The sequence below is a fragment of the Salvelinus namaycush genome, chromosome 10 (assembly GCF_016432855.1).
Source record: "Salvelinus namaycush isolate Seneca chromosome 10, SaNama_1.0, whole genome shotgun sequence".
NCBI lineage: Eukaryota > Metazoa > Chordata > Actinopteri > Salmoniformes > Salmonidae > Salvelinus > Salvelinus namaycush.
The window spans coordinates 17,933,118-17,947,309 of NC_052316.1; the positions used below are offsets into that span (position 1 = coordinate 17,933,118).

Here is a 14,192-nt window from a genome sequence, read left to right on the forward strand (position 1 = left end):
GTTGTTCAAACTCTGTACATATTTAGCTCTGAATCGCCCCTCTCTGTCTCTTCCACCCCTTATCTCCTCTCTCCGTTTACCCTCATCTTCTCTTCCCATGCTCTCCAGGTCCGGCAGCCTCCTCCCCACAGGGTGAGACAGACAGCTGTATGTTGGTGCTGCGTTTCCCAGTGACCCACTCCATGGCGCCCCTCAGCCGCATCCTGGTCTACTATGTGAAGGAGAATGGAGAGGGCGTCACTGACAGTCTACAGATCCCTGTACAGCCCAGCTTTGAGAACCAGGTACCGTACAGGACGTCCCTCTCTGAGTCCTTGCGTCCCTCAATGTGCACTGTACACACAGTCTTGCCTGTACACACAGTCCTACCTGTACACACAGTCCTACCTGTACACACAGTCCTACCTGTACACACAGTAGCTGTCAGAATGATAGGTAGGTCTATCATGGTTGCCAATTTGTCCCTGATTTAGCCAACTCATACCAGACAACAAAGGAGTTGGCTAAATCAGAAACATACTGGCAACCAGGCCACGTTCAGTTTGGGATAGGGCTGGGCAATATGGCCTAAAAATCCTGTCACGATTATTATTTTTTATTTTTCAAAAAATATGTTTTGCTGTACAATTAAAGGTAAAATACACTGCATGTCAAACAGTCAGCAATAATCAAATTAATTCAGGGCTTGTGAAATGATACCTAAACTAAATATAAGCCTTACAAAACCATAAGACCCACTAATTATTTCATTATTTCAAATAGATGCTTTTTTTGCAATAATCAGTGATCTGGCATTCAGGTCAGTCTATGAAAAGGCCCTTTTTGTTACCAATTTAACCTGAATGCACATTCACTAATAATGACTAACTTCTTGAAACAGGCATTATAGAAAATTAACACAGGTCTCATAAACAATATCTCAAGCACAAGCCCACGTGCTAGTGAGTATCCAGATAATATTTATATTTGAAGTTTATCCAACTTGGATCTATTTGCTAGCTGACAAGGTAGAACAGTTGAATTGTTATGAACACACCCTTCTGTCCGTCTCCAACTGTTTAAACAGCATGCTACCCTGTCCACTTTGTTCAGATGTTGAAATCAAGTGGCCTACCTTATTTCTCAGAATGAGAACAAGTTGGCAATTTCTTATACAAATGCATCTTTTTATACTTATTGCACATTTATAAAACACACACTAGACAGCTAGTATAACAGTCTTTGGCAGAAATGCTGCTATAGTGGTACTGCAATGGCGCGCGACAAACTGAGCCTTCATTTTCCAGAACCAATGTGCATCAATACTCCTGTTTTAGTAGTGTCTGTTTTGCGTGCAATTTGAGTAGTTGAGACATAAAAAGGGTTAACTTCTCCTCTGTTACAGTAAAATGCCTCAATGTGTTTCGGTGTCCATGTGACCAATTCTGTTGGACCAAACATCAAATGCAAATAGCGATTTGAAAGCACTTGTCAGAGAGGAAGAAGTGATCTCTCATCTTTGTTGTTGTGAGTGGCGGGAGAGGGGCTTGGTGTGTGTGTGTGTGAGTGTGTGTAAGCGTAAGCAGAAAGGAAGAGGCGAAGCAAGAGGTTTCACTCTTGCCAAAATCTGTCCAAAATATGCCCAATGTGTTTCTATGGGTTTATTTTGGACCTAAGCTTGTCACCTATCTTCCTGCCTTTGGGACAACGGCTCCAATTGTTAGGGCGGAGACATGAGCATCTCGTCATTATATACAGATCTCTGGTGTAAATGTGAAGTTGCACACAGCACAGAAGGCGTGAAAGAGACAAGAGGAGACCAAAAAGACAACATGAGAACAAGCGGACATAAACGCTCATAAAAACGAAAAATAACAAAACCTTGATTCTTGCGATACAGGCATTTGGAATATCGCGCAGCCCTAGTTTTGGATGACTGAGACATTACCCACTGTTCGTGTGTAGTTGACTGAAGTCTCATGCTATGCTACAGTGGGATCCCCAGTGCCAGTGAGTCCCTGTAAACAACCAGCTGTATTGGCCCATGAGCTCCCCAGTTGCTGGCTGCATTAGGCAGGCTGGGTTAACTCCTTCCCTGAAGTATTTACTGCTCCCTGGTATGCAATCAATGAAGTAGGGAGGTGTGTGTGTGGCTACCTGCATGGGCATGATTAGACAGAGACTGTGTGTGTGTGTGTGTGTGTGTGTGTGTGTGTGTGTGTGTGTGTGTGTGTGTGTGTGTGTGTGTGTGTGTGTGTGTGTGTGTGTGTGTGTGTGTGTGTGTGTGTGTGTGTGTGTGTGTGTGTGCACGCGCAGGGTCATGACAGGCAGGATGATGAGGGGTTAGGTTAGGAGCTGGAAAAAGAAGGTCAGCAGGAACACATAAAGGGCTAAAGTTTAGAGCTGTCATTGTCCATCTTCAGGCCTTGCGTTTAACTTTTGACTCCTGACCATAAATACATCATCATGGCTATGGGTCTCACAGGAACTCTCATCTTTATCTTTGTTTGTCTGTAGGTGTCTGTCTCTCTGTCTACCAATGAGTCGATGCCAGGTGACCCTATCAGTATGCGTGTCACTGGTGAGAAGGGCTCCTGCGTGTGTGTCGCCACTGTGGACAAGAGCCTCTACCTTCTCAAGCCAGACTTCCAGCTCAGTCCAGACAAGGTCTGTCTCCCTCCATCTTACCTTGTTTCTAATCTATAGTACCACTACATTCGAACAGGAAAATAATGTGAGCCATCCATGTCCACTGTTCTGTAGGTGTTTAAAGAACTGGCAGACTTTGATGTGTCCGATGGCTTTGGAGTCCCCAAAGACGACGGGCACTTCTGGTGGCCGGGTCTGTCGTCTAAGCGACGGAGGCGTTCTTCAGTGTTCCCCTGGCACTGGGACATCACTAAAGATGCCCGCTTCGCCTTCACGGTGAGAACAACGCCCAATCACCAGTCATTAGGCGTAGCATAAGATCCTCAGTCTATCGTTTTTACAATGTGTGTCTGTGATGTGTAACAGGAGACTGGTCTCGTGGTGATGACTGACATGGTGACCCTGAACCACAGACAGACTGGAGGGATGTACACAGATGAGGCCGTTCCTGCCTTTCAGCCTCACACATCCACACTGGTGGCAGCCATGCACTCGCGCACTGTGCCCAGGTAGCTACACATACAGTATAACGCCAGGTTTTTGCCCATTAGAACTAGTCAATGTGCCCACTATTCTGAACAAGAAACTGGACTGTTGGGATGGGGACCATAAATATTTAGGACTTTACTCTTCAAATGACTTCAATCCTTGAGATGAACATTACACACGTGCCTTAAATGTCAGCGTGGGTTTAAAAACAATCCATTTTCCAATTACAGGTTATTGCATCCAGATCCATAATGGAAGGCCTTTATTGATGTCAGTTTGTGTTGTTTTGGTTGCAGAGCCGAGAAGCGCAGGCGGACATTCTTCCCGGAGACGTGGGTGTGGCACTGCATCAATGTCAGGTACAGGAACACCCACATCATCTGTGTGTGTGTGCGTGTTTGTATGTATGCGTCTGGGTAAAAGATTGAAAGGAATGTAAGTCTTATTTATTAATTGCTTGCTTTTCTAAAGTCTCCCAACCTTGCCAGCAGGCATACCAGCTGAGATAGTTAGACAAGCTAGCTACTCTAACTTGAAATGGCTTCTTGGTATGAGGTTTGGAGATTGAGAACCTATCTGAGCTAGCTTAAAGCCAACTTCATAAAATTGCTAGGTGGCTTGTAGTATTACAGAGAAATGACAACAACAAAAAATATATATATATATATTTTATATTTTTTTACGGGTCAAATCTGAGGTTGGCACGTGCCCCTGTGCCCCCTATGAGTATGACACCTGTGTGTCTGAATGCATTTGTGTGTGTGTGTTTGAGAGAGTGGGTGGAGATGGTCTCAGCTGCAACAGATTGTGGGTATTTAATTGGGATTTGGTGGTGTTCCAGATCTGTGAGGATGGAGGAGTGGGAGGGGTAAGGGAGCACATATTTGAGAGGGGGATATTTCACCACTGCACTTTCTCCCAGTGGGTGTGAATGTGGCCCATTTAAGCAGGGTTGTCTTGGAACACACATCGGCTTTCTCAACAGCTCCTGCTATTCATTTCCAGCCAATATAAATGAACTGGCCATAGATTTCCATATGCTTGATTCCTTTGGGCAGAGTTATGTTCTGCCTAATTTCCTATTCAATCCAACGCTTTGATTTCCCTTATTGAGTGTATCAAAGTAATTTTGGGTTGACTTTGATCAAAAGGCAGTGCGTTAGTAATTTCCGAGAACACTTATTATGCCCTGTGAAAGCCGGCCAAAACCAACGTCAGTACGGGTAGCCAACAATGATCTCACTAATTTACAGCTTTACTGAACACCTGCCTGTTTTTCACACCTATGTATTGCAATGTGTTATGGGCAGAATATTACTTAGTTACAGGTGTTTCCCAGATGAGACACATATTAGATCAATCCCCTTCATTCCCATAACGTGGTCTTGTTCCAAACATTAGTCTGAAACAGTGTTTTCTATGGGGTCATGATTAGAGAACATTGTTTGTTGGAATGGTGCATTAGCTTTTGAGTAAAAATGTTCCACCCAAATCTGTTTTGGCAGTGATGTCACCGGCGAAGCTGAGTTACGATTGGACGTTCCAGACTCCATTACCACCTGGGTGACAGAGGCCATTGGCTTGTCAGAGGAGAAGGGGCTGGGCCTTGCCAAGAGGGCGGAGCTTCGTACCTTCAAGCCCTTCTTCGTCGACTTCACCCTCCCCTACGGTGTGATACGTGGGGAGCAGACCAAAGTACCGCTGACTGTTTACAACTACCTGTCTACCTGCGCAGAGGTGAGGGGGCGAAAGAAGGGGTGGATCCTATACCATGACGACCACAAGGAAATATGTACGCTTGGAGCAGAGAAATCTGGTCCTAACATGACCATAAGTGTGTCCATCCTCCTGTTTACAGAGATGACATCATGATGTTGGCAGATGAGCCTGTTGAAGGGCTATGCATGGTGTGCTTTAATGTCATGTTAGGTGATTATGTAAGCCAATGGAGCCCTGCCTTTGATGTCTGCCTGAAAACATGTGATTCTTATATTTCCTGCAGTTATTTACGACTTGTAGCGTGTGGGTAAAGAACAGTGAAACAATCTGACTGCATTACCGAGCCCTCTGCGAAATTTGGACGATGGGTGGAACTTAATCCTTCAGGGAGCCTTAGAGCCATGAGTCAGTCAGCATGGAAAATGTGCAATGTGATTCGAAATTCCCCAAAATCCTTTAAGAGCTTTGAGGAGGTCACGCTACATGAAGGGACGAAACGGAGAGCAGATATGACGAAATCATGTCTTGTCAGAAGATATCCATATCTGTTGCGCTAATGCAGTGCCTTCCTGTGTGTGTATGTATGTGTGTGTGTGTCTCCCTCTCTCCATCTTGCTCAGGTCTATGTCAAAGTCACCGTTCCCAAAGGCATCAAGTTTGTGGGTCACCCCGGGAAGCATCACCTGACCAGGAAGAAATGTGTGGCTCCTGGAGAGGCCACACCCACATCCATAGTGCTGTCCTTCACTGAGCTGGGCGCGGCTAACATCACAGGTTATTCCATCTAGTCAGTTACTGGGGAACCCCTGGGGAAGAGTTCTAAGTTCTCTCATAGTTCTTACGGTTCCGGAACACCTCCGTTTTCTGATGTTGTAAGCGTATTGCTAGTAACTCTTGAAGTTAGGGATTTATTTGATTCATAGGATATTGCAGGTTGGTATGGTACACTGCCCTTTTGTGAATGCTGTTGTTACATGCTGAATGAGTAACACCTACCTTTTAACTCTCCTCTCCATCCAACTCTAAATTCATGAGGCCTTTGAAGGCTGCACTGTATGCCCAAGAGGTTCAATACTGCTAAAAGACCCGAGGCTTAAGGCTTCTGCATTCTTCCCAGACGAAACAGTTATGAAGAGTTTGTGCATATATTATGACGACATTGCGAAGTACTGCACCAAACATCTTAGTTAGATGTAGAATTGCGCGACTAAGATTTCCTCTGCAAAAACTTCAAAATGAATGACAGTTTTCTTGAGTTCTCTTAGATTAATTGTGACTATTTTGAGGAAATGTATACTGGCTACGGCCTCTCAAATTGGACAATGAGTACTATTGCCGCTTGTTTCTCGCAAAGGTCTTTTAAGGGAGTGTGCTAGCACACTCGTTCGGTTCGCCTAGCCGCCAGCCGAACTGAAGCATGCTGACGCCTTTATGTGATCTGGTCATCCAGCGATACAAACAGTCCCATCAAAGGTACAAAGCAGGCCACCAGCGGGGGAGCAGCCGGGGCCTTGCACTGACACTCAGTGGCATGTTGATGAGTTTTCAGGTCACTGGTGGTCAATGGGCCCCCCACGGCTCTCTCGTTCCCCTGGCCCCTAGTCTTTCCCTTTCACTACACACATACAAAGAGAACACATTGGCACACAGCCACGTCTCCAATGTGCTCCTCTGCAAAGGGAACTACATGTTCTTTGACAACCATGATTTGTGTTGTTGTGCAATGTGGTATTGTGTTGTTGATAGATGTATTTCAAAGCAATTTCATTAACATAACTATGTTTTCTTCAAATAGCATTCTTCACGCTATAGTCTTTTGGCTGCTTGTTCGGGTTTATTTTATACAGTACATTTGTACTTAAAATGTATGCAATAAAAGTCCTGCTAAGTGGGAACTTACAGGCAAAAAAAACTATCCTGATATAAAGTATGGTGAGGTGAAGTATGTCTCTGTTTTTCCTGCCGTAGCACGGGCCATTGCCTATAGTGAGCCGGGCTGCTGCTTAGATGGACTCCAGTCAACTAAAACAGGCAAAAACATAGATGACCTGGAGGACCGGAGGACCCCCATTGGCCTTGACTATGTCCGAAGGAGTGTCCTGGTGGAGGTATGAGAAATAGGGGAGAGACTGCCTGGGGAGAGAGCTGAGATGGGGAGCAGATGCTTGCTGTACCATGTACTGCTGTACCATGTACTGTCATTAGTAGAGAGTGATGTCAGCTCTAACATGTTGTTTATCCCCCTACAGCCAGAGGGCCTGCCCAGACAGTACACCTACAGTGTCTTCTTCTGCCCCAACGGTCAGTATACAGTTATTTGCGCGACTATTGCATCTTGCCTATGCCGCTCGGCCATCGCTCATCCGTATATGTACATATTCTTATTCCATCCCTTTACATTTGTGTGTATAAGGTAGTTGTTGTGGAATTGTTAAATTACTTGTTAGATATTACTGCACTGTCGGAACTAAAAGCACTATGTGTATGTAACCAATACAATTTGATTTGATATATGTTGTACTTTAGTACTACACGGGTATAAGAGCAAATAGATTTTAAGTGTTACCCAATACCTTTCTGCCTCTACAGTCTGGTTTATTTTCTGCACTGGGCCACAATTTAATGTGAATCTGACATTTCTATTCTCAGAGCGAATCCACATCTCCACACCCAACAAGTATGAGTACCAGTACGTAAAGAAGCCGGCCAAGATGACTCACTTTGAGGTGGCAGTGAAGACCCACAACGATGCCCATTTTGCCCTCTCACCCAGCCCCCACGACTGTGCTGAGATGCTGGAGATTGTACTGGGGGGCAGACAGAACACTCGCTCCTGGATCTCCCTGGGCAAGATGGGTGAACCAGTGGCCAGCTCCCCCACCCCGGGCATCCTCTCCTGGGATGAGTTCCGCAGCTTCTGGGTCAGCTTTAAGGGTGGTGTGGTGCAGGTGAGAGGAGGGGGGGTGGTCAAGCCTCGTTCTCTTGGTTATTGTAGCATCTATTCTATATAATGAGTTCTGGGATTTGTGTCCTCATATGAATCCTATACAGATCCACTGTGGCATCTCCAACAAAGAGCCACAGTCAGACAATCAGACAATCAGACAGACAGACAGACAGACAGACAGACAGACAGACAGACAGACAGACAGACAGACAGACAGACAGACAGACAGACAGACAGACAGACAGACAGACAGACAGACAGACAGACAGACAGACAGACAGACAGTCAGTCAGTCAGTCAGACAGTCAGACAATCACTCAGACAATCACTCAGACACTCAGTCTGTCAGCAAGTCAGGGCTTGAGGTAGAGTATAGTAGTGAGTTGGGGTAGTAAGTTAGAGAGGGAGTGTTCGACTGGGCAGGCACAGGGGCTGTGTAGTCAAGAGGACTGGCGCCACTTTTAATGACATGCTTGTGAGGTCACGCTTAACGGGCTGGACACTCTGTGATCGGTGGCGTCCGCATGGCGCTGCCTGGCACACGGGCCTGAACCCTGCATTAGCCTCGTACCATTCACCAAAGGGAGCAATTAAAACCTTGCACTAGAACCCAGTATGGCCCAATAAGATTCATTTATTTTTCTAGTGACTGATTGCATTTCATTTTCAGCTCTGCATGGTCTATGGTTTAATGTGATTACAAAATGCCTAGAAATACCCAGGGTGCCATCTGTTCATTTGGAACTACGGATTGAGTGGATGTAGGAAAAAGGTGATGCAGACTGCTGTTGCCAACTCTTGGAAATTGACTTTATGTGTGCCTAGGATTTGAAATGCAAAAGCAACCCAAATGGCTTTTAAGTAGAATCTTATTGGCTTCCAGTATTTTACTATTGACTTTAAGCCACAGGGGCTTCCTCTATACAGCATTAGCAAACACTTATTTCTATCATGTTATTAGATATTCATTTAATCAGGGTGAAATTCAGAACCACATTTATATCGTGTCAGGCTTTTATTTGAACCTGGCAAAAACCAGGTCACTACACATTGTTGTAACAACCATAGAATTTGAATTACAACCTCCTGGTTTATCTCTCTGAGTTTGACCAGTACTCGAGGTAGAAGTTGCCCTTAAGCACAGATTTAGAATCAGATACCTTACCCTCAATCCTAATCATTAGGTCAATGAAAGACACCTGACCCTGCATCATTGGTTAGGGACAACTTCACTCTTTCACTCCAGTCAAAAACCTAAAATCTCTCAAATCGATCTCTGATAGGTCGGACATGGTTTGCAGCCATCCAATGAGTCGGTGATCCTACAGTGGTCTGGCCCCCTCCCTGGCCAGGTGCGTCACATAGGTTTCTCCACGGGCTGGGGCTCGGTGGGTGAGTTTAAGATCTGGAGGAAGGAGGACTCTGATGAGAACCACAACGAGGCCTTCACCCTGGGCGTCCCTCACAACGTGGTGCCTGGCTCTGAGACCGCCACTGCCTCCATGATAGGTGAGGAGGGACACCATTTATTTCTCATCCTTCTTAAAGACCTATCATTTCCATTATCTGAATGTCTGCTTCTCCTCCTCCTATTCACTTTGACATACCTTGTCCGTGTGGTTAATTAGAGTTGGAATGAATCATTTCTCTCTGAATGACATTTGATGGAACAGTTGTAACCTACCATTTGTAATACTGTTGACCCTGCAGCTGTGTTGAAGAAGAGATGTTATCTTAATGAAACTAACTTTATGTGAGGCAGTGTAGCAGTGTTGCTGAACAGTTTCTGTATTGTGTTTTGTGATATGCCAGGAGACGTGATGGGCCCCACCCTCAACAACCTGGACAAGCTGCTGCGGCTGCCCTTCGGCTGTGGGGAGCAGAACATGATCCACTTCGCCCCCAATGTTTTTGTCCTCAAGTACCTGCAGAAGACCAGGCAGCTCAGCCCTGAGGTGGAGGCTGAGGCCACAGACTACTTGCTGCAAGGTAACCACCGGAGAGATCAAGTAGTTCAAGGGCTTTGAGACCTAGGGCCAAATCCTACCTTGAGAACCTTGAGATATTCCCGTTGGGTGATGTCAGTTACCCCTGTGAAGATCATCTTATAAAGTCAATGCATTTACTGTCCACTTAGTTCTAAAACAGTGTTTCTCTGATATTCACCAAGGGCCCAGATTCACAAAACCTTCTTAGGAAGAAATTTCTTCTTAACTGCCATTTTTTTCCTTAACTATAGACTTAAGAAGAAAGTTAAGAAAAGTTGCCATTCCTCAAAAGGTTATTGGAAATGTTATTGCGCTATTTCCTATGTTTCTTCTCCTTAAGCAAAAAGTTAAGAAGAAATTAGATTCTTGAAAATAAAGTTATTGGAAATGTTGTTCATTCCAAGATAGCCTTAACCCTTGTCTTAAACTCAGGGCAGTGAGGAAAAAGCTCAGGAAAGCAACTGAACATGTTTTATTCACTCAGACTTCCTCTGAATGTTTCAGTGTTGATTATTTTAAACCCAAGAACATGTTTTAGAACAGTAATCTCAGTAAGAAATACGCTAACATGATTGCTATTGCTAGAATGGTTGCTTAGCAACAAACATCTTAAGACAATTTGTAAGAAGATATTTGAGAAGTTCTTAAGAAAATCATTACATCTTAAGATATTGTTGAGGATTTGCAGTTACAAACTATCTTATGAAGTTCTTATTTTTTTTCTTAAGAATCTTACATTTTTGCGTAAGTGTTTTGTGAATCTGGGCACTGGTTTGGATAGCAATATTAATGAAAAAGTGCTTTAGCATCAACCCGATAATTCCCTCTCCCATGTACTATCCCAGGGTACCAGAGACAGCTGACCTATAAGCGCCAGGATGGATCCTACAGTGCCTTTGGAGAGAGGGACTCCTCTGGAAGCATGTGGTAAGTCATCTACTCTTTCCTTAGGTTTACATCCCTCAGTAAGTCCTTTACTTTTCACTTTGGTTTACATCCCTCAGTAAGTCCGTTACTTTTCACTTAGGTTTACATCCCTCAGTAAGTCCTTTACTCTTTCCTTAGGTTTACATCCCTCAGTAAGTCCTTTACTTTTCACTTAGGTTTACATCCCTCAGTAAGTCCTTTACTTTTCACTTAGGTTTACATCCCTCAGTAAGTCCGTTACTTTTCACTTAGGTTTACATCCCTCAGTAAGTCCTTTACTTTTCACTTAGGTTTACATCCCTTAGTAAGTCCTTTACTCTTTCCTTAGGTTTACATCCCTCAGTAAGTCCTTTACTCTTTCTTTAGGTTTACATCCCTCAGTAAGTCCTTTACTTTTCACTTAGGTTTACATCCCTCAGTAAGTCCTTTACTTTTCACTTAGGTTTACATCCCTTAGTAAGTCCTTTACTCTTTCCTTAGGTTTACATCCCTCAGTAAGTCCTTTACTCTTTCTTTAGGTTTACATCCCTCAGTAAGTCCTTTACTTTTCACTTAGGTTTACATCCCTCAGTAAGTCCTTTACTTTTCACTTAGGTTTACATCCCTCAGTAAGTCCTTTACTTTTCACTTAGGTTTACATCCCTCAGTAAGTCCTTTACTTTTCACTTAGGTTTACATCCCTCAGTAAGTCCTTTACTTTTCACTTAGGTTAACGTCCCTCAGTAAGTCCGTTACTTTTCACTTAGGTTTACATCCCTCAGTAAGTCCTTTACTTTTCACTTAGGTTTACATCCCTCAGTAAGTCCTTTACTCTTTCCTTAGGTTTACATCCCTCAGTAAGTCCTTTACTTTTCACTTAGGTTTACATCCCTCAGTAAGTCCGTTACTTTTCACTTAGGTTTACATCCCTCAGTAAGTCCTTTACTTTTCACTTAGGTTTACATCCCTTAGTAAGTCCTTTACTCTTTCCTTAGGTTTACATCCCTCAGTAAGTCCTTTCCTCTTTCTTTAGGTTTACATCCCTCAGTAAGTCCTTTACTTTTCACTTAGGTTTACATCCCTCAGTAAGTCCTTTACTTTTCACTTAGGTTTACATCCCTCAGTAAGTCCTTTACTTTTCACTTAGGTTTACATCCCTCAGTAAGTCCTTTACTTTTCACTTAGGTTTACATCCCTCAGTAAGTCCTTTACTTTTCACTTAGGTTAACATCCCTCAGTAAGTCCTTTACTCTTTCCTTAGGTTTACATCACTCAGTAAGTCCTTTACTTTTCACTTAGGTTAACATCCCTCAGTAAGTCCTTTACTCTTTCCTTAGGTTTACATCCCTCAGTAAGTCCTTTACTTTTCACTTAGGTTTACATCCCTCAGTAAGTCCTTTACTTTTCACTTAGGTTTACATCCCTCAGTAAGTCCTTTACTTTTCACTTAAGTTTACATCCCTCAGTAAGTCCTTTACTCTTTCCTTAGGTTTACATCCCTCAGTAAGTCCTTTACTTTTCAGTTAAGTTTACACCCCTCAGTAAGTCCTTTACTTTTCACTTAGGTTTACATCCCTCAGTAAGTCCTTTACTTTTCACTTAGGTTTACATCACTCAGTAAGTCCTTTACTTTTCATTTAGGTTTACATCCCTCAGTAAGTCCTTTACTTTTCACTTAGGTTTACATCCCTCAGTAAGTCCTTTACTCTTTCCTTAGGTTTACATCCCTCAGTAAGTCCTTTACTTTTCACTTAGGTTAACATCCCTCAGTAAGTCCTTTACTTTTCACTTAGGTTTACATCCCTCAGTAAGTCCTTTACTCTTTCCTTAGGTTTACATCCCTCAGTAAGTCCTTTACTTTTCACCTAGGTTTACATCCCTCAGTAAGTCCTTTACTTTTCACTTAGGTTTACATCCCTCAGTAAGTCCTTTACTTTTCATTTAGGTTTACATCTCTTAGTAAGTCCTTTACTTTTCACTTAGGTTTACATCACTCAGTAAGTCCTTTACTTTTCATTTAGGTTTACATCCCTCAGTAAGTCCTTTACTTTTCACTTAGGTTTACATCCCTCAGTAAGTCCTTTACTCTTTCCTTAGGTTTACATCCCTCAGTAAGTCCTTTACTTTTCACTTAGGTTTACATCACTCAGTAAGTCCTTTACTTTTCATTTAGGTTTACATCCCTCAGTAAGTCCTTTACTTTTCACTTAGGTTTACATCCCTCAGTAAGTCCTTTACTCTTTCCTTAGGTTTACATCCCTCAGTAAGTCCTTTACTTTTCACTTAGGTTAACATCCCTCAGTAAGTCCTTTACTTTTCACTTAGGTTTACATCCCTCAGTAAGTCCTTTACTCTTTCCTTAGGTTTACATCCCTCAGTAAGTCCTTTACTTTTCACCTAGGTTTACATCCCTCAGTAAGTCCTTTACTTTTCACTTAGGTTTACATCCCTCAGTAAGTCCTTTACTTTTCATTTAGGTTTACATCTCTTAGTAAGTCCTTTACTTTTCACTTAGGTTTACATCACTCAGTAAGTCCTTTACTTTTCATTTAGGTTTACATCCCTCAGTAAGTCCTTTACTTTTCACTTAGGTTTACATCCCTCAGTAAGTCCTTTACTCTTTCCTTAGGTTTACATCCCTCAGTAAGTCCTTTACTCTTTCCTTAGGTTTACATCCCTCAGTAAGTCCTTTACTTTTCACTTAGGTTTACATCCCTCAGTAAGTCCTTTACTTTTCATTTAGGTTTACATCTCTTAGTAAGTCCTTTACTCTTTCCTTAGGTTTACATCCCTCAGTAAGTCCTTTACTTTTCACTTTGGTTTACATCCCTCAGTAAGTCCTTTACTTTTCACTTAGGTTTACATCCCTCAGTAAGTCCTTTACTCTTTCCTTAGATTTACATCCCTCAGTAAGTCCTTTACTCTTTCCTTAGGTTTACATCCCTCAGTAAGTCCTTTACTTTTCACTTAGGTTTACATCCCTCAGTAAGTCCTTTACTTTTCACTTAGGTTTACATCCCTCAGTAAGTCCTTTACTCTTTCCTTAGGTTTACATCCCTCAGTAAGTCCTTTACTCTTTCCTTAGGTTTACATCCCTCAGTAAGTCCTTTACTTTTCACTTAGGTTAACATCCCTCAGTAAGTCCTTTACTCTTTCCTTAGGTTTACATCCCTCAGTAAGTCCTTTACTTTTCACTTAGGTTTACATCCCTCAGTAAGTCCTTTACTTTTCACTTAGGTTTACATCCCTCAGTAAGTCCTTTACTTTTCACTTAGGTTAACATCCCTCAGTAAGTCCTCTACTCTTTCCTTAGGTTTACATCCCTCAGTAAGTCCTTTACTTTTCACTTAGGTTAACATCCCTCAGTAAGTCCTCTACTCTTTCCTTAGGTTTACATCCCTCAGTAAGTCCTTTACTTTTCACTTAGGTTAACATCCCTCAGTAAGTCCTTTACTTTTCACTTAGGTTAACATCCCTCAGTAAGTCCTCTACTCTTTCCTTAGGTTTACATCCCT

General features: G+C 42.9%; 1 protein-coding gene across 1 annotated transcript in view; it reads left to right on the top strand.

The window, feature by feature from the left end:
- The window catches only part of LOC120054787 (C3 and PZP-like alpha-2-macroglobulin domain-containing protein 8), a 49,254-nt gene that overhangs the window by 10,752 nt on the left and 24,310 nt on the right, over positions 1-14,192 (top strand). The window contains exons 15-27 of the mRNA XM_039002410.1: positions 109-284; positions 2,497-2,646; positions 2,743-2,904; positions 2,995-3,137; positions 3,414-3,476; positions 4,623-4,854; positions 5,457-5,610; positions 6,805-6,944; positions 7,086-7,137; positions 7,486-7,784; positions 9,067-9,292; positions 9,596-9,772; positions 10,617-10,698. Coding sequence (XP_038858338.1) covers positions 109-284; positions 2,497-2,646; positions 2,743-2,904; positions 2,995-3,137; positions 3,414-3,476; positions 4,623-4,854; positions 5,457-5,610; positions 6,805-6,944; positions 7,086-7,137; positions 7,486-7,784; positions 9,067-9,292; positions 9,596-9,772; positions 10,617-10,698 — 2,056 coding nt within the window. The remainder of the gene's footprint in view (positions 1-108; positions 285-2,496; positions 2,647-2,742; positions 2,905-2,994; positions 3,138-3,413; positions 3,477-4,622; positions 4,855-5,456; positions 5,611-6,804; positions 6,945-7,085; positions 7,138-7,485; positions 7,785-9,066; positions 9,293-9,595; positions 9,773-10,616; positions 10,699-14,192) is intronic.